At 44.1% G+C, this 26,959-nt stretch overlaps 1 protein-coding gene across 2 annotated transcripts; it reads left to right on the top strand.

Moving 5' to 3' along the window:
* OLFML3 (olfactomedin like 3) lies at nucleotides 1-25,299 on the top strand. 2 transcript variants are annotated; one of them, XM_063450076.1, is made up of 4 exons: nucleotides 1-259; nucleotides 20,106-20,385; nucleotides 23,721-23,798; nucleotides 24,368-25,299. In XM_063450076.1, the coding sequence occupies exons 1-4, from the start codon at nucleotides 152-154 to the stop codon at nucleotides 25,153-25,155; spliced, it is 1,254 nt and encodes a 417-aa protein (XP_063306146.1). In that variant the 5' UTR covers nucleotides 1-151; the 3' UTR covers nucleotides 25,156-25,299. The 2 variants fall into 2 exon arrangements, with proteins under 2 accessions (XP_063306146.1, XP_063306147.1); XM_063450077.1 differs by lacking the exon at nucleotides 23,721-23,798.
* Nucleotides 25,300-26,959: the final 1,660 nt, after the last annotated feature.

Below are 26,959 nucleotides of genomic sequence, written 5' to 3'. Positions count from 1 at the left end.
CCAAGCATTCCAAAGCTCTGAGTTGGAACTAGAGCAGGAGAACTGAACTGTTGCAGCACAGTCCAGCACAAGACGTTTTTAACAGTCATTAAGAGAACCATATTCTGCAATAAAAAAAAAACTTTGGAAACTGTCTCTGCGAACACCAAAGATGGCTGGGATTGTAGCCTGCGTCTTCCTTTCTTGTGTCACCCTAATCAATGCCCAGGCTCAGACCGCTTTCCTGGAGTACATACAAGGAAGGATGGGAGTTTTGGAGGTAAGAGGAACAAAGTTGCAAGGATCTGTCACGATCCTGGCAATAAATAAACTAGTAGCAATCCCTGGTTTCTGGGAAATTGTAATATGTAGTAATGACGGTATGTCTGATTCTAAAAAAAAATGGTATCTGCTACGTTCACCCCTATAATACGAAATTGTGCAATGAGAGTGTTAACCATGGAGCTGCATCCTCTGATTATAATATAGAAAGTGGAAAATTCATAAACTATTGGCTGACAAATTTGCATTAGAATGGGGGAGATTCATAAAAATTATCTGTTTTGTGAGGGGTTCCAATTTATTAATGTATGTTAAATATAGGTTTGCCTTTATACTTGCTTTGTATATTCTGATGGCTTTAAATATCCCGTTCTGATAGCCCATTCAATGCTGTGTGTGTGTGTGTGTGTGTGTGTGTGTGTGTGTGTGTGTGTGTCGGTCTGTTTGTCTGTCTTTCTACCTATCTTTTTAGCCTCCCTTATTTTGCCAATTATATAGCACGTAGACGGCATAAAATATGGCACCTATTATAATTCAGAGGTTTATTACAAAGTTGCTTTAAAAAAGGAAAAACACAATAAAACATATCTTATTTCACACACGGAGAAAGACACCTCACTGCAGACGAATCTTCCCCTGTTGAAGTTGTCAATCTTGATGACATTTGTCCAGTCTGATGTTTCTCATAGAGAAGCATTGTGGACACATGGTAATTGTGTGCCAGTCATTGTGATCTCCAAATCTAGTGATTCTCTCCAGCCATCCAGTGATCGTCAGATTGAACTGGCACTTTTATGATGCAGTGAGGTCTGCTGACTCCATGTGAATTTACGTTAAAGGGCACCAAAACCTCGACAACTCAGTATTGGAAATGAGTGCTGGGGGCCGGTTAGTCAGCACTTTCCGCAATGCCCCTCACGAAAAAAAAAAATCACAATCAGGTGTAGCTTACTAGTTTTTTTAATTAACCCAACCTCAACCGAACTGTTTGTGACGGTGTCTGGTCACCTATAATTATACACGACACATGGATACCAAGTCGCTTTGCAAATTTATTTTGCTCCTGAAACTCACCTTCATTATTTTATACATTAACATTATTGTCCTCAATTATTAATGTGCTGTGCTGTTCCTTCATCCATCAAACTCTATATGCCTAACTTTAAGTATTTCCATTCTGCTCATTTGTTGTGCTTCTCCTGGATCCTTCAAAGATTTATTTTAGTTTATAAACCATGTCCTTTCTATCACCTGCTTTATCATTCTTTCCTGTTGCCCCATTGGTGCTTTGTTCCTTTTCCTCTATTCATCCCTCTCTGTACATGCAATGAGAGGTCTGTTTGGAGTACTGGTCCGTGGGAGGAGAAGAGTGGAGCAGTCATTCTTCAAAAGTTGTTCTATAATGGCTTCTCAACAACCAGCACAGAGGCCTGAGAGAAGAATGCGTCACATTGTCTTCATCAATGACCAGTGCAATGAGTTTGAACATACAAAAAGATTTAAAAGATGTCTACACATTATATGGGTGACTGCATTTGAAAGCAGTCGCCTAATAAGAGGGTAATAAAGAAAGAAAAAAGGTCAGAAGGGAGTCAAACAGCCTCCCCTGGTGTCCATGATAATTTGCCTACATTTAGTACTTTAGACCATTTTTTTAACAGAACACTTTCATTGATTTCCTACTTTTTATTTTATTTTTATTCCTCAAGTTAAGTGCCTGCCAGACAGATAAACTTTTAAAAAGTAGTCCAACCAAAGTTGACTGTATGGTAACCCTAACTTTAAGGAACACTATAATGTCAGAAATACAAAACAGTATTCACTATAGTGTCTATAGTGTCCCTCTGCCCCCAGATGGCCACGGTGAATAAACGGTTAAAAAAAAAAAAAAAAACCTCCTCCAAAGTCGGCAATGGGGGGAACCTAAAGCGCATGAATCAATGCTTTGAAGACGCTAGACATCCTTATGCAAAGTGTGAGGATGTCCAGCATCATTTCACGGAAACACCAGGAGGAGCCTCTAGTGGCTCTCTGCTAGTCAGCCACTAGAGGGAGTCTTAACCCTGCAATGTAAACATTGCAGTTTCTCTAGATATAGGTGTCGTCACTAGTTTATATGTCACTTTCAGGATCTCACATAGAGCACTGCATCCTGTTCTGGAAACACGGCTGTAAGAAACACAATAATGTTAGAGCCTGGTTATAATTAGGAGATGTGCCTTTAAGACAGAGCAGAGATGGGGAAACTGCATGGCTTGGGGGTAACATTAAAACATTACTTTTATTTTTACAGAAAAGCTACTGTATATAAAACAGATTTCCATTACTACTGGAAGGGGCAAAATATCACAAAGATAAGCTGGTCTGTTTGTACTTTTTAGACTTTAGGGCATTGGCAGAATAGATGAATGGATGCAGCGACTGGTTTCTACTTACAAATCTATGTTGTATAAGACATTAGTACGCAAGGAACACGGTCTTAATATAAAACAACTTCTAGGCCTCAAGACAAAGTTATTCGAACATTCTCCACTCAGAAACATTGCACAGCACATTCACACAATGTTTATTGCATCAGTCCAGTAAGAGAATGTTGCCATCTAGCATAGCAAAATAGGAACATTTTAACCTCACAGCTCATGCGGTTGAGCTTAAAGTACAGTGTCATTAAACCATTATGATGTGTTGGCATTTAGTTAGTAAAATATACATCTGCCTCCCAAATGACTTGCAAACGTGCAGTTTGCATGCTATTATACTTTTGGGTTGTTTTCAGCACAAAAACAATAGAATACACATTTTACCCGTTCAGTTCTTTTTACACTTGCTGGCATTATTCATAAAGTCACTGTCTAACTGATATGGGTGCTGGTGCCGTGGACAGGATCAGAGAGGTGCCTTTTTTAAGGGTCCACCATGCTGCTGTTGCTGCTGGTTAGATGCTGTTGCTACTACTGGGTCGGCATTTGGCAGCTGTAGGTTCCCCAAGAGTGGATTCCACGGTAGCCACAACTCTGTGCAATTGCTGAACTTGTCGGGTAAGCCCCTCCACTTGGGTCTCGTTGACTTGCAACCTATCTTCCCATGTTCTCTGTCTCTTCTCTTCCCCCTTGATCTACTGGGTTACAACGCCCAGCTCATTTTGGGGTTCTTGGAGATCTGTTTTCCATACTTTACACAGGTCCAGGAGCAGCCTATTGATATCCCTTTTTGTTGAGGGTGTAGAGTCTTCATCAGACTCTGTCTCTTGGCCATCTTCACTGTGGTGGAAAAAAGCAGGAGACTCCACTTCCGAGTTCTCCATTGTGTCGTGCTGCGGGGTCTCTCATGGTGTAGGCTTCTCAAAGGAGATTAAGGATACACCTCCTATAAGGAGGGGTGTGTGTAACAATAAAAGGTGCTAAAACGTGAATAAAATAGGAGCAGCTCTATACACTAATGTGGAAATATTCTCTTATCCACAAAGGAGAGTCTAATGTCAACTTTTGACTTTCAGGTACCCCAAATCTCTTGATCTTGCAGCCCCATGTTGTCATCTGGTGTGGGCAGTAAAATAAGTTTCTCTGTGGAGTGTTTTAGGTGGGATAAAACTTTTTTTTTTTTATGGTGCTGGTATGGAACTCCACAGGAACATGTCTGTTAAGTCTCATAGTCAGCCATGCCACCACATAAGTATTTTTTTAGTTTACCCTATACATGTAGCTTAACATATCAGCATTTGCCTAGTTCAATTCATTTAATTTGTATTGGGGGTATGAGTGTTCCTTTACATAGCATATTATTGAAGTGGTACACCACAAATAACGAGTTTTGTGACACAGGGGTCCCAAATAAAGACTGTTGCTCTTAATCAGAATTTTAGAGGTACACAAACAGTTTTAACTCGGGATTATACTATAAATAAACAATTTCAGTTCTCAAAACCACAGTATGTAGATTTCTTTCCATTAGCCTGCAGATCTCTTGCCCTTAAAGGGACACTCAAAGCACCAAATACAACTAGATTTTTGAAATTGCGTTTGTGTATAGATCATGCCAGTGCAGTCTCACGGCTCATTTATCTGACGTTTAGTAGTTAAAGGGACAATATAGGCACCCAGACCACTCCATCTCATAGAAGTAATCTGTGTGCATTGCCCCTGTCCACTTATGCCTGCAATTGTACTTATTAAAACAAAAACAAAGGATTAGCGCTGTCAAACCAAATAAAAAGAAAAGGCAGCACATCTACACCTGAAGGGATGGGGCTTCCTCACAAACCCCAATAGGAGAGGGATACTAAAATGAATACAATTTGTTATCACAATAAAAAATATTCTCAGTAAAGATTAATGCTAAAGAATAAAAAAACAATAAGTAACTAAAAAAAGTAAGCATTTAAATGTCCAAAGTAATGTGCAACTTGCAAGGAAACAGACATATCCTGTGGGAAAGTATCTTCTTCTTGGAAGAACCAGAGGGTCATATAGTGCTAGAAATACAATTTGTATTCCTAGCACTATACTTAGTTTCCCTTTAAATAATTTTGTCTATGCAGCTGTAGCTACACCTCCCTGCATGTAATGTGCACAGCCTTCTTAAACACTTCCCGTAAAGAGAGATCTCATTTTTATACTTCCTATATTGTAAAGCGTATTTAATTTAGATTTTTTTTGTCTCCTGGTCTGATAATAGCCTGCAGGATCCTCATGTGTATCATAAAAGTTAAATTAAGAGAGCAAGTGATTTTAAAAAAACTCTAAAGTAAACACACTGTGCTGTAAGATCTGATAAAACATGTGACCATTCTTTTTGTATGTTGGCTGTGTGCCGAAAGCATGGGAAGGTGTAACTAGGGCTGCTTAAACAGAAAGAAAGTGGTTTGACTACAAAATGGCAGATAATTGTGCAAGGAGACTGTGGGGTATGATCTATACAACAAAAATAAACTAAAGTTATTTTGGTGCTTAGAGTATCCCTTTAATCCCTTCAGTCTCAAATTATTTTACCCTCCGCATTTTGGGTATTGTAACTTCGATCCATTCTACAAGTCTCTTACCTTCCCATAAATGTTTTTTTTATCAGCACCACTCTCAATTGCCTACTCTTCAGGCAGAGGAGGTTGACACGTGCAAAGTCTCTGTCTTCCAGACCAATATGATATATCACATTATATACCCATCACTGTAAATAATTACAGCATGCAAGTCATATATATATATATATATATATATATATATATAGAAAAGGTATAGATTGGGCACTCACCCTTAAATGGCTGTAGCTGATTCTTGCCTTCGGTGCTACCTGCGTCCAAAATATATAATCAAAGAATAAACGGAGCACTCAGAAAGGACTTCTTTTTCTGTGCTTTAATGTGGCAAACGATTACATCAAATCTTCAAATCGACGTTTCGACCCCTTAGGGTCTTTTTCAAGATCAAACAGTGTGTGAAATGACAGAGTTTAAATACAAAATACTAATTAACAACTCACCAATCTCGTGTGTGCGACTACCCGGACCCGGAAGTGTTCCACCACCTCACGTGACTCATGGGACGTGCGTCCGTGCGTGCGTCATGGTTGCTAAGAGATGGAGTGTAAACTCTGTGAAAGTTACAACGTGGTTGTAGCGGATTGGTACCGGGCTGTCCCACGACATGTATGAGAATAAGTGTATTTGGTCATATGGCTGGTTTAATGTGTATGTACATGTATAGAAAGCATGGTATCCGGGTATAATGACAGTTAAATGTATGTAAAGAATTGTATTCCTCTAGTTGTTCGGTAGAATCATTCAAATAAAACAAGGGAATGAAACTACCGAACAACCAGACCACCCAGGAATGAGTGTGCCTCCAATTACCGTTTGCAACAATGTTGCAAACAGGTAATTGGCAATCAGTGCAGTGTGGTCTTTGTCCTCTGGGTGGCCGCCATTCGGGAAACAAACACGTGGCGGCGGCCATCTTAAACTACCGAACAGCGGTGTTTTGCCGTCGAGTGTCTGGAACTAAAATCGGACACTTGACTAGGCAAACACCGCTGAGACCTCCATACTTCCAGAAATTCGTATGGAAACTACCGAATGACCCGCCGTTCGGTAGAAAGAGCCCCATAAACAAGGGAATTCATTCAAACCCTCTCCAGGCTCTATAACACAGGCAATTCGCCTGTTTTCATTCCCTTGTTTGTGACCGACCGCAGGGCCAAAATGCATGGAACTGTTTTCGGATACTTTACCCATGCGGTCGGTCAAATCTTTGGAACCCCATATCTCACGAACCATTCATCCGAATGGGCTAATTTTTAAGTATGTTGGTCCCCCAGAATAGAGCTATCTGGGGATGTTGGATTTGTGGATGTACCCCAAGTATTTAGGGTACATCCAAAACTCGGGGAAAACTGTGTACACAATAAGGGGATTATGATGCTAGAGGAGGGGAGGAGATCTGTGGGAGGTTACTACTTAGAGATTGGATAATGTCTTAAGTGATAGAACCTCCTCCCTTGCATGGGAGAGGGCTTTATAAGGAACTGTGGAATAAAGCTTGTCAGTCTACTCCTGAAACTGTGTGTCGTCCAGTTATTGGGATTGCGATGGGGATACTGCTGTATTACTTTACCTGCTGGAAACCTTGCCTATGGACTTAACATCACCTTGTTCCTGAGCCTCACTGGAATCTCTAGTGGAGAATAGCTGTGCAAGATCGGCTCTCCGCTACATTGGTTGGCAGCGCTGGGATCCAAACTCACAGAGGAACAAGCGTAAATGGAGTACGGATGGAGATTGATTTTTCTGCGCTAAAACGCTCCACGCTAAAGGACCTCCTAGAGGCAAGGGGTATACAAGCCAGCAATAAAGAAGAAAGCAGTACTTGTTACAGAACTCATGGCAGAGTACAGAATGGAGGGCGATTCAGTTCCGGCACAGAGGGAGCCGGGAGGAACACCACAAGGATTGGAATTCCAGAGGCAGGTTCAGTTCAGGCTATCCTTTTATGGGGAAAACCCCCCAACAGAAATTGTTACCAGGACAATGGCCGAGGTACAAGAATTCATCCTAAGGACACAGGCACCAGAACAAAGCTCTGCAATTAATGTGCCACAGGAAGGTAAGCCTAAAATACCATACCAGGCTTTTAAAACATATGTGGAGGCAGAGGAGGATATAGACGCTTTCCTGCAAGACTTTGAAAGACTGTGTGCACTGCATAAAATTAACGCAGAGGACTGGGTACCTATTTTGGCCGGAAGGTTAACCGGGAGGGCAGCAGAGGCATATCGGACTGTACCTAATGACGAAATAAGGAATTACAGTAAAGTGAAAGAAATTATACTCGCCAGGTATGCTATAACACCCGAGGCATACCGGCGGAGGTTCCGGGATCTAAAGAAAACAGAGAAGGACTCGCACGCAGAGTGGGCATGCCGATTACAGGGGGCAGCGCTCGGGTGGGTGCAAGCTAGCAAGGCACGTTCTATGGAGGATGTAATACATATGTTGCTGATGGAGCAGTTCTATGAGGGAGTAACCAATGAGGTCCAGGAATGGGTAAGGGACAGAAACCCTACTTCCCTTACCGAGGCGGCTAGGAAAGCGGATGACTACCTGGATGCACGCAGGTCACAAAAACCTGCAGCTCCAAAAGCAACCTTTAAAACATTCGGGGGAAACAACTACACCCCAGCTCCACCGAGACCGCTACCACCACCTCCACCACCCGCTGCACAGCCCCGGTTCCGACAACCCACCGCTGGCCCCTGTCATCACTGCCAGAAGTGGGGACATTATAAAAGGGAATGCCCACAGCTACGGGACCGTTCCACCTGGATTCGTCCAGGCCCACCTCCACCCAGGGCGGCCGCAGCCCACCACTACCAGGACCTAGTCACCACCCCATATGGTTCCGCAGTCCCCATTACTACTGTGGAACAATGGGAGGTACTGCACGAGGCAGATCCGGTCCAGGCCAATGTGGATAATCTACGGCACCATCGACAGACGGTATATCTGAATGGTACAGCAGTCCGGGGATTACGAGATTCGGGAGCCACCATCACTTTGGTACAGAGCCACCTGATTTCAGATCAGGCAAAACTGAACAAAACTGTTGCCGTCCGGGTAGCTGGGGGAGCAGTGTACCGGCTACCTACAGCAAGGGTACATTTACATTGGGGAGCGGGGGCAGGGGAAGTGGAGGTGGGGTTGATGCCACATTTACCGGCGGAGGTTTTATTGGGGAACGATCTGGGGAGGCTCACTTCTGCTTTTGAGCCCCAGTCACCCACCACAGGAGAGGTCAACCCTGTAGTCACCCGACAACAGGCCCGCACCCAGGACCACAACACACTGCCGGAGGTCCAGGTAAGCAACCCTACCCCCCCTCTAGAATGTGTCCCCTGGGCTCCACCTAATGAATTTGTAGCTGAAGTCGCAACAGACCCCACGCTTCAGGTGTATAGGGACAAGGTTGGCACGGGTTCCCCCGGGGCGGAGGGAGAGAAGTTTATCTGGGATAAACAACTTTTATACAGGGAAACAACCAAACAGATTACGGGGTTAGACCCGATAGCGAGGAGACAATTAGTGGTACCACAGCGGTACCGGGCTGAATTACTCCGGATAGCGCATGATATTCCGCTATCCGGACATCTAGGGGTTAGTCGCACCAGGTACAGACTAACCCAGAGTTTCTTCTGGCCAGGGATTAGCCAGGAAGTACGCAGATATTGCACGACTTGCGATACCTGCCAGAGAGTGGGAAAAAGGGGGGATCGCAGGAAGGCTAAACTTCACCCCTTACCCATAATAGAGGAACCTTTTAGCCGAATAGCGGTGGATCTGATAGGCCCCCTCAATAAAGTTAGCCCGTCAGGAAAACGGTATATTTTAACGGTCGTAGATTATGCCACCAGGTATCCAGAAGCAGTGGCTCTGACCAACATCCACGCTGAGACGGTCGCGGATGCCCTCATGCGGATATTCTCCCGGATGGGATTACCCAGGGAGATTATCTCGGATCAGGGTACCCAGTTTACCGCAGAATTCACCCAACACCTCTGGAGGATCTGTGGCATTAAGCCTATTATCAGCGCCCCTTACCACCCCCAGACGAACGGGCTCTGCGAACGATTCAATGGTACCTTGAAGCAGATGCTCCGAACCTTCGCAGAGACCCACAAGGACTGGGAACGATTCCTGCCGCACCTCCTATTTGCATACCGGGAGGTGCCGCAGGAATCCACAGGGTTCTCCCCGTTTGAATTATTGTTTGGAAGGAGGGTCCGAGGCCCATTGGATCTTATTAGAGAGCATTGGGAGGGAGACCGGAGCACAGATGGCACTCCCATCCTACCATATGTGTTGGCCTTTCGGGACCGCCTAGAAGCGTTGACCAAGACGGTACGGGAAAACCTTCAGGAGGCCCAGACCCGCCAGCGTACATGGTATGATCGGGGAGCCAGGGACCGTAGCTTTCAGGTCGGGCAGAAGGTACTAATTTTAAAACCTGTCCGACATGATAAGTTACAGGCCGCCTGGCAGGGCCCATATAAGGTGGTGGAGCAAAGATGCGATACCACCTATATTATCGGCCCCTGCACAGGGACTGGGGGGCGACGCATGCTCCATGTGAACATGCTGAAGCCCTACCACGAGCGTACTGAGGAGGTAACCGCCATCTGTGCCCCTAACACGGAAGAGTTTGACAGCTTACCCCTCCCCGATTTGCTGGGGGATGGGCAGCTGTCCGGAGATTTAGGGGAGGTTACGCTGGGAGATCGGCTGAGCCCACAGGAGCGGATCGAGGTACAGCAACTATTGGAAGAGAAACGCGACACGTTCTCTAATGTACCTGGATACACGCCTCTGGCAACTCACCGGGTCGAGACCCCAGGGCAACTACCCATGCGCCAGACGCCATACCGCATTCCAGAAGCGGTACGGGCAAACATGCGTAAGGAGATCGACGAAATGCTCCAACTGGGGGTGATTGAACCCTCAGACAGTCCTTGGGCATCTCCTGTAGTCCTCGTACCAAAGCGAGACGGTACGACCCGCTTCTGCGTGGACTATAGGAGATTGAACGAGAAGACTGTATCTGACGCCTATCCGATGCCCCGGATAGACGAGTTACTGGACAGAATGGCCAGGGGCCAATACCTCACCACTATTGACTTGTGTAAAGGGTATTGGCAAATCCCCCTGGCCCCAGACGCCATCCCGAAGTCGGCCTTTGTCACCCCATTTGGCTTGTACCAGTTTAAGGTCATGCCATTTGGGATGAAAAACGCCCCAGCCACCTTCCAAAGGATGGTGGATCGACTCCTAGATGGATTCCAGGACTATACATGTGCCTACCTGGACGATATTGCTATTTTTAGCAATACGTGGCAGGAACACTTAGCTCACATCGGAGCTGTACTAGATAGGATAAGGGAAGCAGGTCTGACCTTGAAGCCGGCCAAGTGTAGTATCGGCATGGCTGAGGTACAATACCTGGGACATAGAGTAGGGTGCGGTAAACAAAAACCCGAACCCGCCAAAGTAGAGGCTGTAGCCCAGTGGCCCACCCCTAGGACTAAGACCCAGGTTTTAGCGTTTCTAGGGACAGCAGGGTATTACCGGAAGTTTGTTCCCAATTATAGCGCCCTGGCCAAACCCCTCACTGACCTGACCCGTAAGAACCTTCCCCGCCAAGTAAACTGGACCCCGGAGTGTGAGCAGGCATTCCAACAATTGAAAAATGCACTGATAAATGCCCCTGTCTTGGCAGCTCCCAATCCAACTAAACGTTTTCTTGTTCACACAGACGCTTCTATGTTTGGATTGGGGGCAGTACTGAGTCAAGTCGGGGCCGATGGCGGGGAACATCCAGTGGCTTACATCAGTCGCAAACTGTTACCTCGAGAAGTAAGCTACGCCGCCATCGAAAAGGAATGCCTGGCTGTGGTGTGGGCCCTAAAGAAGCTACAACCCTATTTATATGGACAGCCCTTTTCCTTGCTCACGGATCACAACCCGTTAGTCTGGCTGAACCGGGTGGCTGGAGACAACGCCAGGCTGCTGCGCTGGAGTTTGGCGCTACAGCCTTTTGACTTTAATATCCAGTACCGGCCGGGTAAGCAGAATGGAAATGCTGACGGGTTGTCAAGACAAACTGACTTAGAGAAATGATCCGTGAGCCCCCGGACATCCCCAAGCCGATCCGTGTTGGATCAGACTGTGTATGCCGGCTTGTGGGCAAGGGGGAGCAGTGTAGCGGATTGGTACCGGGCTGTCCCACGACATGTATGAGAATAAGTGTATTTGGTCATATGGCTGGTTTAATGTGTATGTACATGTATAGAAAGCATGGTATCCGGGTATAATGACAGTTAAATGTATGTAAAGAATTGTATTCCTCTAGTTGTTCGGTAGAATCATTCAAATAAAACAAGGGAATGAAACTACCGAACAACCAGACCACCCAGGAATGAGTGTGCCTCCAATTACCGTTTGCAACAATGTTGCAAACAGGTAATTGGCAATCAGTGCAGTGTGGTCTTTGTCCTCTGGGTGGCCGCCATTCGGGAAACAAACACGTGGCGGCGGCCATCTTAAACTACCGAACAGCGGTGTTTTGCCGTCGAGTGTCTGGAACTAAAATCGGACACTTGACTAGGCAAACACCGCTGAGACCTCCATACTTCCAGAAATTCGTATGGAAACTACCGAATGACCCGCCGTTCGGTAGAAAGAGCCCCATAAACAAGGGAATTCATTCAAACCCTCTCCAGGCTCTATAACACAGGCAATTCGCCTGTTTTCATTCCCTTGTTTGTGACCGACCGCAGGGCCAAAATGCATGGAACTGTTTTCGGATACTTTACCCATGCGGTCGGTCAAATCTTTGGAACCCCATATCTCACGAACCATTCATCCGAATGGGCTAATTTTTAAGTATGTTGGTCCCCCAGAATAGAGCTATCTGGGGATGTTGGATTTGTGGATGTACCCCAAGTATTTAGGGTACATCCAAAACTCGGGGAAAACTGTGTACACAATAAGGGGATTATGATGCTAGAGGAGGGGAGGAGATCTGTGGGAGGTTACTACTTAGAGATTGGATAATGTCTTAAGTGATAGAACCTCCTCCCTTGCATGGGAGAGGGCTTTATAAGGAACTGTGGAATAAAGCTTGTCAGTCTACTCCTGAAACTGTGTGTCGTCCAGTTATTGGGATTGCGATGGGGATACTGCTGTATTACTTTACCTGCTGGAAACCTTGCCTATGGACTTAACATCACCTTGTTCCTGAGCCTCACTGGAATCTCTAGTGGAGAATAGCTGTGCAAGATCGGCTCTCCGCTACAGTGGTTGCTAAGTAATGGAGTGTAAACTCCGTGTGTGGATAGTGTACATACCAGAGAACCCGTGCATAAAGACATATGGCTCAAAGGAGTTAAGAGATCCCTAAGAGAGATCATAAGGTGATGATTAAAAACAAATAAATATGGAAACATATTCAAACTGAGGATTTCTGGTATGTTGAAAAATGTCACAATGAGACGAATGCCGAAAAAGGTAAATAGTCTAACTGTGAAAAAAGTGAGTTGTGTGAATAAGTGAAAACGTGACAAAAAAAACCAAAATATAAGCAATCAGTTCGGCAAAGGTCTCAAGAACATACCACAAAAGCGGGTAGTGATAGATAAAATTAATTTGGAGCATAAATATATCAAGTAATATTTTAAAGAAAAAATGTAAATTATACAATATTATCTAATAAGTAATAATGGTCGTAAATGTCGCTGATCACAAGATTAAATATCCATATCTGGAGAGTAGGGCTGATGACTAGCTACTGGGAATAATTCACAGAAACATGGTGAATGAAATATATTCGTTTAGTCCCTTTGGTGTAACAGTGTCTAGGCGGTGTATCCAGTAAGTTTCACGTTGGAGTAATAGTTTAGATCTATCTCCTCCTCTGGGACTGGGTGGCACATGATCAATGGCCATAAATTTAAGTGTAGGAAGTCTATGGTTCAGTTGGAGAAAATGTTTGGCGACAGGTTTGTCGGATTTTTGGTCCCTAAATGCTGTGGTGATGGTAGATCTATGACCTCGGATCCTTTCTCGGAGAGTTAGGTCCGTTTTTCCAACATAGGACAGACCACACGGACAAGTGATTAAATATATTACATGATCAGTCATGCATGTAATATAGTGGGTGATGGGAATTCGAATACCACTATGTGGGTGGACAAATGAACTGCCTGTGTTCATGTGACTGCAAGTGACGCATCCACTGCAACGGTAGCAGCCTTTCTTGATAGGTCCTGTGGGTTTCTGGTAACATAGGATGGGATCGCTTTTGACTAATAGGTCTCTCAGGTTCTTATTTCTTTTTAGGCTGATATTAGGTTTTTGAGAGAAAATGGATGGTAGATTCTTATCAGAACCTAAGATGCCCCAATACTTGTGCATGGCTCTTTGAATTTGTGGGGTACCGGTGTGAAGAGTTAGTGGTAAATACATCTTGGTTGCAGTTGGCTTTTTTCTGGCAGTCTCCATGGGTTCTCTTGTCATGTGTCTGTTGGCTTTATCCAATGCTCTTTCGAGGACTTCACGGCTATAGCCTCTAGCCAGGAATCTCGCGGTCATCTCTTGCAATTGGTTTGCTTGATTCCTGGGATCACTGTTGTATCTCAACACACGCATGTACTGGGATACTGGAAGTGACTGGAATATCAGCTCTGGAGAATCGGCATCCGATGCGGATAATCAAGACGAAAGTACCACACAGGACAAACGTCCTTTTTTAGAGACTGGTACTCGACCGCACAAATCCCCAGGAACATTAAACACTCAGTTCCGTGGAGGAAAAAGAACCCAATCACCAGGAGGGGACAGAAGGGACACTCGAAGCACAGGACTAAAGGGAAAACCACCGTTGAGGAAGAGATGAAGCTTGTATTTAATTTATCATCAAATAATTTAACAGAACACCACTTATCAGTACTTTCAAAAGGACTGACTTTTTTACCTGTCTCCAAACCAGCTCCTTTACAAGTTGACATCGAATTTTACAAAATCCAACGTAATTTGATAAACTATGAGAGATGGAAAGACAGTCCTACGATATCAGACACCACCACAACCACCCAACAACCATTCAAAGTGAAGTACAAAGGCGATGTAAAAACCTCTAACACATCCATCAGGACATTTATTCAATCAGTGAAGAACGAATCCGAACAAGCACTCAAGAACCCCATTGACAATCGACAGAACTTAACTAGCTCTGAAAAGAGGGCTCTTCAAGACCTAACATCAGACCCTAATATCATTATCCGCCCCGCGGACAAAGGGGGAGCCATTGTAGTGATGTCCTATGCCAAATACAAAGATGAGATATACAATCAACTCTCCGACACAACCACTTACCAGAAATTAACCTTTAACCCTGTGAAGAAATTCCAAAATAAAATTCAAATCACCATCAACACTGGAGTTCAGATGGGTTTCATTAATTCAAATTTGGCCAAATTTCTATACGTTGAACATCCCAAACATCCTGTTCTATACACCCTACCAAAAATTCACAAAGACCCACTTAATCCGCCAGGAAGACCGATAGTTTCGGCTCGAGATAGCCTACTAGAACCTATCGGTAAATACATCGACCACCATATCAAAACCTCAGTCACGGATCTTCCAACCTGCCTACGAGACACCAGTGAGTTCCTGAACAACATCAAAAAAGTAACCTCAGTGGAAGCACAACACCTACTGGTTACATTAGATGTTAAACATTTATATACAATAATACCTCATACAGAAGGTGTTCAGGCACTACGACAGATTCTCTCTAAGTCTTCCAAATATAATGGTCCACCTATCGAATTCCTCATGGAGCTTTTACATATAGCTCTTACTTGTAATTATTTTAAGTTCGAAGACCATTTCTACCTACAATTGATGGGTACTTCAATGGGAGCAGCAATGGCACCTTCATATGCCAATGCCTACATGTTCCTCTTCGAAACCCAACATATTCTGGAGAAATTCCATCAACAGATACTTGTATATCATCGCTTTGTAGACGACATTTTTTTGATTTGGACGGGAACTACTAGCAATCTGGAACAAATGATTAATGAAATCAACTCCTCAGAACTTCCGGTGAAATTGACACTCACAGTGAATACCCAGATCATTCAATTCTTGGACGTCTCTGTATATAAAGACAGAGAGACAGGCCAGTTGGGCTATACTCTCTACCGCAAGGAGACCGCGAGGAATACTCTACTCCACTTCAACAGCTATCACCCACATAAGCTGAAAGAGTCACTTCCAGTATCCCAGTACATGCGTGTGTTGAGATACAACAGTGATCCCAGGAATCAAGCAAACCAATTGCAAGAGATGACCGCGAGATTCCTGGCTAGAGGCTATAGCCGTGAAGTCCTCGAAAGAGCATTGGATAAAGCCAACAGACACATGACAAGAGAACCCATGGAGACTGCCAGAAAAAAGCCAACTGCAACCAAGATGTATTTACCACTAACTCTTCACACCGGTACCCCACAAATTCAAAGAGCCATGCACAAGTATTGGGGCATCTTAGGTTCTGATAAGAATCTACCATCAATTTTCTCTCAAAAACCTAATATCAGCCTAAAAAGAAATAAGAACCTGAGAGACCTATTAGTCAAAAGCGATCCCATCCTATGTTACCAGAAACCCACAGGACCTATCAAGAAAGGCTGCTACCGTTGCAGTGGATGTGTCACTTGCAGTCACATGAACACAGGCAGTTCATTTGTCCACCCACATAGTGGTATTCGAATTCCCATCACCCACTATATTACATGCATGACTGATCATGTAATATATTTAATCACTTGTCCGTGTGGTCTGTCCTACGTTGGAAAAACGGACCTAACTCTCCGAGAAAGGATCCGAGGTCATAGATCAGTGATGGCGAACCTATGGCACGCGTGCCACAGGTGGCACGCCGAGCCCTCTCTGTGGGCACGCGGCCACAGGTCCGCCATCACTGCAGAATAGGCGCCTGCCTGCCCGAAACGGCAGGCGCCTATTCTGCTTCCGGGTCGGGAGGCAGGGGGAGGGATCTGTGTAGCAGCTCCCCCTGTCCTCCCGCGCGATGCTGTGTGGAGCGTTGCCGAGCGTTACCATGGCAACGCTCCACACAGCATCACGCGGGAGGACAGGGGGAGCTGCTACACAGATCCCTCCCCCTGCAGTACTTACCACCACCGGACCACCAGGGATGGCTGTGCCCCCCCCACACTTCATTGAAGGTAAGAAGGAGGGGGTGGGATACTAACACACCACCCCTACCCCCCCAGAAGTACCCTTACCCCCCCTGCAGCACCACCCCTACCCACCACAGCACCCTACCCACCACAGCACCACCCCTACTCCCCACAGCACCACCCTACCCCCCCAGCAGCACCCTACCCCCCCCAGCACCACCCCTACCCACCACAGCACCCTACCCACCACAGCACCACCCCTACAGCACCACCCCTACCCCCCAGCAGCACCACCCCTACCCCCCATTAGCACCACCCCACCCCCCAGCAGCACCCTACCCCCCCAGCAGCACCCTACCCCCCCATCACCACCCCTACCCACCACAGCCTCACCCCTACCCCCACAGCACCACCCCTACCCACCACAGCACCCTACCCACCCCCCCAGCAGCACCCTACCCCCCCAGCACCACCCCTACCCCCCACAGCACCACCCCTACCCCCCCAGCACCACCCCACACCCCCAACAGCACCCTACCCCCCCCAGCACCACCCCACCCCCCCAGCACCACCCCAGCACCACCCTACCCCCCAGCACCATCCTACCCCCCCAGCAGCACCCCACCCCCCCAGCACCACCCCACTCCCCCAGCAGCACCCCACCCCCCCAGCAGCACCCCACCCCCCCAGCAGCACCCTACCCCCCAGCACCACCCCACCCCCCCAGCACCACCCTACCCCCCCAGCACCACCCTACCCCCCAGCACCACCCCACCCCACCCCCCCAGCAGCACCCCTACCCCCCCAGAAGTACCCCTACCCCCCCAGAAGTACCCCTACCCCCCAGCAGTACCCCTACTCCCCCACAACAGTACCCCTACTCCCCCACACACAGTACCCCTACTCCCCCACACACAGTACCCCTACCCCCCCACACAGTACCCCTACCCCCCACACAGTACCCCTTACCCTCCCCCACACAGTACCCCTTACCACCCACAGCACAGCACCCCTCTCACACCCATACAGCACCCCTCTCACACACATACAGCACCCCCCCCCCACACACACACATCACCCCCCCCCCACACACACACACACACAGCACCCCCCCCACACACACACACACAGCACCACCCCAAACACACACACAGCACCCCCCCAAACACACACACAGCACCCCCCCAAACACACACACAGCACCCCCCCCAAACACCCAGCACCCCCCCAAACACCCAGCACCCCCCCAAACACCCAGCACCCCCCAAACACCCAGCACTCCCCCAAACACCCAGCACTCCCCCCACACACACCCAGCACTCCCCCCACACACACCCAGCACTCCCCCACACATACACAGCACCCCCCCACACACACACAGCACCCCCCCACACACACACAGCACCCCCCCCCACACACACAGCACCCCCCCACACACACACAGCACCCCCCCCCCAAACACACACAGCACCCCCCCCAAACACACACAGCACCCCCCCAAACACACACAGCACCCCCCCCACACACACACAGCACCCCTCATTTACACATACAACACGCACCCCCCCCCCCCACACACACACGCAATTGCCGTGTTGGCACTTTAAGGAAAAAAAAGTTGGCATGTATTGCGCTTTGGGCACTCGGGCTCAAAAAGGTTCGCCATCACTGTCATAGATCTACCATCACCACAGCATTTAGGGACCAAAAATCCGACAAACCTGTCGCCAAACATTTTCTCCAACTGAACCATAGACTTCCTACACTTAAATTTATGGCCATTGATCATGTGCCACCAAGTCCCAGAGGAGGAGATAGATCTAAACTATTACTCCAACGTGAAACTTACTGGATACACCGCCTAGACACTGTTACACCAAAGGGACTAAACGAATATATTTCATTCACCATGTTTCTGTGAATTATTCCCAGTAGCTAGTCATCAGCCCTACTCTCCAGATATGGATATTTAATCTTGTGATCAGCGACATTTACGACCATTATTACTTATTAGATAATATTGTATAATGTACATTTTTTCTTTAAAATATTACTTGATATATTTATGCTCTATATTAATTTTATCTATCACTACCCGCTTTTGTGGTATGTTCTTGAGACCTTTGCCGAACTGATTGCTTATATTTTGGTTTTTTTGTCACGTTTTCACTTATTCACACAACTCACTTTTTTCACAGTTAGACTATTTACCTTTTTCGGCATTCGTCTCATTGTGACATTTTTCAACATACCAGAAATCCTCCGTTTGAATATGTTTCCATATTCATTTGTTTTTAATCATCACCTTATGATCTCTCTTAGGGATCTCTTAACTCCTTTGAGCCATATGTCTTTATGCACGGGTTCTCCGGTATGTACACTATCCACACACGGAGTTTACACTCTATTACTTAGCAACCACGTTGTAACTTTCACGGAGTTTACACTCCATCTCTTAGCAACCATGACGCATCCCATGAGTCACGTGAGGTGGTGGAACACTTCCGGGTCCGGGTAGTCGCACACACGAGATTGGTGAGTTGTTAATTAGTATTTTGTATTTAAACTCTGTCATTTCACACACTGTTTGATCTTGAAAAAGACCCTAAGGGGTCGAAACGTCGATTTGAAGATTTGATGTAATCGTTTGCCACATTAAAGCACAGAAAAAGAAGTCCTTCTTTGATTATATATATATATGTGTGTGCTTGGGGCATGAAAAGCCTTATGTTAGAGGTAGTTATGTAATTTCCTCATGGTAGACATACATAGATATGACAAAAGTCGATTGTGGTATGCCGGAACCGATGGTGCTGTAGGCCTGCAATAAAAGAGGTCCCACCCAATATAAAGATATGAGAAAAGGGAGTGGTGGGGAGGGCAAATCGCCAGATCTGAAACGGTAGTGAGGAGAGGTCTGGCATCCCTTAATAAGGGAACACAAGCCCCTCCCACAACTACAGGCCCAAATCTACATGTATATATATATATATATATATATATATATTTCAAGTAGAGATTGTAGCCGCATTAGTCCAGTGATGCACTTGTAAAAAATAGATGGAATTTGTATCTTGTAATACCTTTTTAATTGGATTAACATAATTTTGTAATGACAAACTCTCAGGAGTACCTCCCTTTCTCAAGTCTAAAGCTTTTCTTAGCAAAGACGACACATAGAATTCAAAATTGAGTTGTGATACAGGGGTTAAATTGACATGAGTGCAGATAAGACACAGGTTTGATGGAAAATAGATACCATTCTCACAGAGGGTCGTAAATATCCTGGGGTTGTTTTCTCTCTCCCCCCTCACTCTGTGATCTTCATACAATATATTTACGACCCTTTGCATGCTTACTGGAAATAAGCATATGAGTGTCACTCAAAATAGATATTCAAGATCAGTATTCCTCTGTGCTTAATATATATGAATTCATACATACACAGCCAGCCACCTTTTACATGTACTACATGCTCATACCATAACATGCAAGGTACGTACTTGAGAGTGTGGGTGTTTGTCCGTGAGTGTCCATGAACATGTAGATCGCTCACAACACTGTGTTCTATATCTGATTGCATATACTGCTTACAGGACAGAATTTCTCAATGGCACGACCAGAGCTCTCGATACAGCTCAGAACTTCGAGAATTCAAGAACCAGGTGCTGAAATTGCTGGAGAATATAGAAAAAGAGCGTGATGGTCTGAGGAACGAGATGGAGAATACAAATATCCGTGTGGATCGGTTGGAGAGAGAGGTAGACTACATAGAGACCCAAAACCCAGCACCTTCATGCGTGGAGGTTGATGAAAAATTGACCGAGCTCCACATTGAGAAAAAGAAGAAGAATGAAAAATATGCAAAACTGATAGGTAACTTGTTTGTTTTACTTGTTACTTTTCTTGCTTCAAGCTGCATCACTAGTACAACAACCACATCTCACTTTTTTACTGCTTACTGGAGCCCTCCAAGCACCATAAGCAGTACAGCCCTCTTGTGGTTATGGTGCTAGCAGTGCAGTGGCACCCTCACAGAGTAAGTAGTCAAATCATTTAATACTGATTCAGAAAGCTCTGCACTGAGATAAACCTGGCAGTGCAGGATATTGCTCATTGGTTGAGATCTGTTAGCTGACAGTCTCAGCAAAAAAAACAGTCCTGCATTGCAGGGTTTAAAAGGACACTATAGGCACCCAGACCACTTCAGCTCATTGAAGTGGTCTGGTTGCATAGTCACAGGTCCCTTAACCCTGCAAAGGTAATTATTGCAGTTTTTAATAAAGTGCAAAATGTACCTGTCAAGGTTTACTCCACCTCTGGTAGACAGCCACGCAAGGGACTTCTGGGTCAGTAGGCAACTTTTGGTCGTCTAACTGATGCTGGGCATCCTCACGCTATGCATGGGGACATCCAGCATCACCCAAAATTGTATAATGCTTTCCTATTCGGAAGTACTAATACGAGCGCAGCCATTGCTGCGCCTGCACATTAGATCCCCCCGCCTGCTGACGTCGGCAAGGGAGGAGTGGAGGCAGAGCCCGAGCCAGCGCGGAGGGGCATCGGGGCTGGACTCAGGTAAGTGACAGGAGTGTTTTGTTACTCTCTCTGCCTCACAATAGGGGGCCTTGATGGAGATGGGAACTATAGGGGGCTATAGTGCCAGGAAATCCACTTTGTTTGTTTTCCTTGCACTAGGAGGAAAAGGGTGGATCCGAAGTAACTTGTTGGTTGTGCTTGGAGTGTTCCTTTAAACTGATAGAAAAATAAATTCTGATTGCTGTATAAAATGTTTTGCTGCCATTATACAAATTTATTTAGAGAGACACTCAAAGCATTTTATATATGTGTAGGGTTGGTTAAAGTTACTTATTCTAGGTGGGAAATATTGTTCATTTTTTAATATATTTTTTGCTCAATAGGTCCAGTCTTTCTGCCCTTTTCTTCCGACCTGACTTACTTCACCTTGCTGTGCCAGGAATACGTGGTGCACAGCAAAGGTTTCACTGGCTTGTAGTTAAAGGCAATTTAAGTAGTTAGCATTCTATCATAGAAAACTGACAACTGTGCTACAATTTCCATAAATCTCTGAGATAACCATAAAGTACTTCTGTGCAGGGATATGCGAGACAGGCTCTTTACTTTGCTTTAAAAAAATATTGGAGGAATGTGTCAATTTCTGCCTATCTCTTTAGTAACTCATTTAGGCATTTCGAAATTGTATCTCTCTATGGAAAACAACATGATGGAGATGTCCAACCACAATCATTCCACCCATATTCTACCCATATTAGAAAAAACACCAGACTCCCACAAAGGTGTTGGATGTTTTAGCACAAAGCCAGTTTAATACAATAACAATACAACATTACAATCCTTTGTTGGCAGGGCCAGCGCAAGGATTTATTCATCCGAGGCAAAGAAAAAAAATCCAGTATGTTCCCCATGTGTTTTTACCTTTAGTCTCAGTCTATTCCAATTTTCTTGCTATTTCTTTACTTGTCTCTTTCCCTTCTTCATTAGTCTTATTTCATGCTAGCTAACTGTACATGGGGGATGCAATTTGTGTTTGCTGCCATGGGTGTGGAGCTGCTAGTGGTTTTGTTGTGTGTGGTGAGTGGAGGTAGGCTGTATGTGTTTATGTGCATAGAAGCTACTTATATTGTGTGTGGAGAGGCTGCATATGTTGTTTGTGGGTGCTGTATGTGTTTTATGTGGGGGCTATGTGTGGGGGTGCTGCTTGTGGAGTTGCTGTATATGCTGTGTGTGGTAGGCTGTCTGTGTTGTCTTTGTGGGAAGCTGCCTGTTTTCTGTATTGTGTTTTTGGCTGTGTGTGTTGTGTGAGAATTTCGTTTTTGGCTGTGTGTTGTGTGTAAAGGCTCCATGTGAGGTTGCTGTGTATGTGAGGTTAGGCTATGTGTGCGGTGTCTATATGTCTTGAATGTGAGGAGTGACTGTTTGCTCTGCAATGTTTGAGGAGGCTGCATGTGTGTTGTGTCGGTGAGTTGATTGCTTGCGTGGGGGTTGACTTGTGTATGTGATGTGAGTTGTGTGTGTGGGGAGGCTGTGTTTGTTGTTTTCAATCTCCCCACATATTACAATATTAGTTTAAAAAAAAAAAATTGCACCCATTCTTGTTAACTTTGTAAGGAGTGGATCCGTGAACCCTGGTGGTCATGTGGAAGCAGTGATCCTTCTTCTTGTAGTTTGGTTGGCATTGCTTGTGATCTGCACCTCCTGTGGGTGCAGATCACTGTATACAATTCGTGTCATGGGAGAGCACTTATAGTGATATGCACTCACTGAAGGTCGAGGAGCCAAGTGCAATGATATTGCTAATATGTGACAAATGTGTCATTAACCTATTATGTTCCATATGGACATTGCAGTGTATGTGTATATTTCTCTAAGGTAGTTAAAAGAAGACATTACAGTGCACATATGTATTTGTTGTGTTATTGATACTGCCATGTCACTTTGTAGTTAAAGTGCTTATTTGTTCTTTAATTGGTATAATTCACAAGGAATTGTTGATGTTGCTTTCAAATGTCATCAAATCAGACGGTATGGTGTTTGTTCTACTCATGCCTAAACATTTATAAATATTTTGGAATATTGGTTAATTGTTAGAAAACTATTTCTTTTTAGGTGTTGAATTTGCAAAGTGTCTGTTAAATAATAGGTAATTTATCAAGATTGTTATCACCGAAAATTGAGTGTGCAATATAATGTATAGGGCTGTTTTTCACTGATTTCATATTGGTAAAAGTATTATCAACTAGTGGGATTGTGATTAATACACAGAAGTTCTCTGTGTCACTGAGCTTGTCACACAAACATTAGACACACACACACACACACACACAAGCTCACTACAGACAAGCTCACTGACACACACAAGCTCACTACAGACAAGCTCACTGACACACAAGCTCACTCTAGACAAACTCACTGACACACACACTCACTATCATTCATGGGTTGCTGGGTGAATATACATATACCAAATACTTGTAACTGGCAGTGGGGACTCCAAGTGCAATGTGAGGTTTTTATGAAGCTCTTCCTGTGTGAAAGGTCACCAGGCTGATGTTGGGGGGCAGAGCTCTAGTTCAAAACATAAACTGTTCCAGATGTGAATTGCATATGCGTTTATGTTGTATAAAGGTCATGGGGTTAGTTAGTGGAACCTACTTTTCATGTTACAATAGGTTGCCCAACGGCTGGTACTCCAGGAAGTTTGGAAATCGATGAGATGCTGGACCATCCTCCTAACATCCGGAAATCATGTAAGTAGGTTCCATTAATTCAGGGCTAGGCAACTGTGTCCCACATGCTGATAATTGTCTAGAGTTAACATGAGACATCATGGTAATGAGATTTAAAGTCCAACTTGAGTTGGTGGAGCACATTTGTCTGTCCCTGCGTTTACCCTTATATATCTATTAAATATGAACCCAATGCTAAATGTTAAATTGTGTCTCCAAATACAGTAGATTTGAAGGATATACATCATACTATTTATTGTTTTATGGCTTAGTGGGGAAAAAGACATATTATGTATAAATTGTACACTGTCCTTAGTTTAAAAAAAGTCAATGTGTTTTGAAGCATGATCTGGAATCTCACTTATCACTAACTTTATGAATAAACCCTGCACTGAAAGATCTAAGTGATCATTAAAGGTTTCTATAACATGTGTAGGCAACCTTCAGTTAGGGTATCTGTTATAGGATTGCGTAATTGTTGGCCCTCTCTTGTAGACAAACTAAGAAAATAACATAGACATCAAACAAATAATTTTAAGAAAGCAAATATAAATCTATTGTCTTGCTATTTCTGTTTTATTGTTTTCTAGACTGCAGTGACACTATATCACAAGTTAATGCTATGAAAATACTGAAACGTTTCGGAACAACTGCCGGTCTTTGGACGAAGGACCCTATTGGGAATTCAGAAAAGATCTATGTTTTCGATGGAGCTGGTAATGACACGTTGTATATTTTCAACCGCATGAAAGAATTCACCTTGTCCTCTTCCACACGGAAGGCAAGTAAAATCAAACTACCATTCCCTTGGATTGGCACTGGACATGTAGTTTACGGTGGCAACCTGTTCTACATCCGACAAGGTGATGAATTTCAACTTATCAAGTTCAATTTGGTCAACAAAACTGTGGTTGACAGTGCCGTGCTCCCAATAGAAGAACAAGTGCCAGTATATGGTCTATCTAAATTTAATTATATAGATATAGTTGCAGACGAAGAAGGGCTTTGGGCTATATATGCAACAAAGGAGAATGAGAAGAACATCTGTTTAGCCAAACTGGATCCAAACAATCTCGGGATTGAGCAAATGTGGGATACTCCCTGTCCAATAGAAAATGCTGAAAGTGCTTTTGTGGTCTGTGGCTCACTATATGTTGTGTACAATACCAAGCTCCCAAGTCGTTCTCGCATTCAATGTGTCTTTGATGTTAGCGGCACCATATCCAGTGAAAATGTCCCCGTTGTTTACTTTCCGAAGAGGTATGGAGCCCATTCAAGCATGAAATATAACCCTAAAGAAAAACAAATCTATGCCTGGGATGATGGTTATCAAATCTTATACAAGTTAAGCATGAAACCCAAAGAAGACCTGTATTAGATGGAGTTGGAGTTAAGAATACTATTTTTTTAATTTTATTTTTGTCATTGATCCGCTTCCATTTATTTGAGAATGTTAAAGCATTCTATCCTTTAGTATTGGGTAACACACATAGCTTTATGTATTTGATATTGAAAAACTAGTGGATGACCAAAAATGGTATTAATTATATATAAAGCCACTGGTTTGTGTGTGTGCTACCCTTTACGCATAAATACAACATGAAAAAAGGATTGAGAACTCCGCGAAAGATGTATATAGCTATATAAAAAGCCCCAGATAGTTAACGCCGTGATTTAATAAAGAAAAGTGCATTGGAATATGCACAGAATGTTGTAACAGGATATCACAGCATAACCGTTGTAAAACCCATCAAGTGTTGCTCAAGAAGTGAGTTATTCAGATGAAATGCAGACTCTGTAACCTTAATTATGCCCATCATCAATTTGAGGGACATGCTCATCTATTTACGAAAGCTACATGGCCCATCCCTTAAAATACAAATATTGCAATTCTGATCTAATACAAACATTTTCACGTGAATCAGTTTTTAAAAATAAAAAAACGGCAAGTTTAACGGATTAATATTTTTTCCCAAACATCTCCATGTATCAAAACATACTTAGAAGTCACACATGTAGGAAATTTAGTTACTATATGATGTTCCTAAAATAATTATTCTAGAATGTGTTGTACCATTTGTAACAGGCTTTTTTGTTGCTTAAAATGGATGAGTGTCCATGTGGTATATTTTAGATAAGGACACTCATGCAAACTTATCCTAGACTTGTAACCATATATAAAAGAGTGGAACCCACCCAGAATACGTGAAATATTGTATAAAACAGAATAACCTGTATAGGCAGATATTCCGGTATGTGTTCTGTATAAATAAATCAAAAGGCTAACATAGCGTAAAAAATATAATAAATATTAGGTTTCAATATATGTGATATAGGTACACTCACAAACGAATGAGAAAATCGAGCCTTTCACCCACTCAGGGGTACTTTGACGAAAATGAGAGGTAGTCTTCCAACCAGATATGTAAATAAAGAATAAAAATATAGTGAAGCACGTATGTAAAAAAGTCTAACAAATTTATCGGTCGCACTTACACTTCAGTAGTAAAAAAGAGGCATGTCTCCAAATAATTATGGACCTCCTGATGTCTGGAAATCCAAAGTTCCGTGATAGGAGTCTTGGAGCAGTAATGCAATAGTTACAATACATAAAATAAACAATATGAAATAAAAGTCCACAGGGAATAAAATCCAACGCGTTTCGTCCGTTATAAAATGCTGGACTTCTTCAGGGATTCAGGGACCCTGAAGAAGTCCAGCATTTTATAACGGACGAAACGCGTTGGATTTTATTCCCTGTGGACTTTTATTTCATATTGTTTATTTTATGTATTGTAACTATTGCATTACTGCTCCAAGACTCCTATCACGGAACTTTGGATTTCCAGACATCAGGAGGTCCATAATTATTTGGAGACATGCCTCTTTTTTACTACTGAAGTGTAAGTGCGACCAATAAATTTGTTATACTTTTTTACATACGTGCTTCACTATATTTTTATTCTTTATTTACATATCTGGTTGGAAGACTACCTCTCATTTTCGTCAAAGTACCCCTGAGTGGGTGAAAGGCTCGATTTTCTCATTCGTTTGTGAGTGTACCTATATCACATATATTGAAACCTAATATTTATTATATTTTTTACGCTATGTTAGCCTTTTGATTTATTTATACAGAACACATACCGGAATATCTGCCTATACAGGTTATTCTGTTTTAT

This window comes from Pelobates fuscus, chromosome 1 (assembly GCF_036172605.1).
Source record: "Pelobates fuscus isolate aPelFus1 chromosome 1, aPelFus1.pri, whole genome shotgun sequence".
Lineage (NCBI taxonomy): Eukaryota > Metazoa > Chordata > Amphibia > Anura > Pelobatidae > Pelobates > Pelobates fuscus.
Note: the sequence above shows the minus strand (reverse complement) of the source record. Positions and strands in the feature narration are given on the sequence as shown.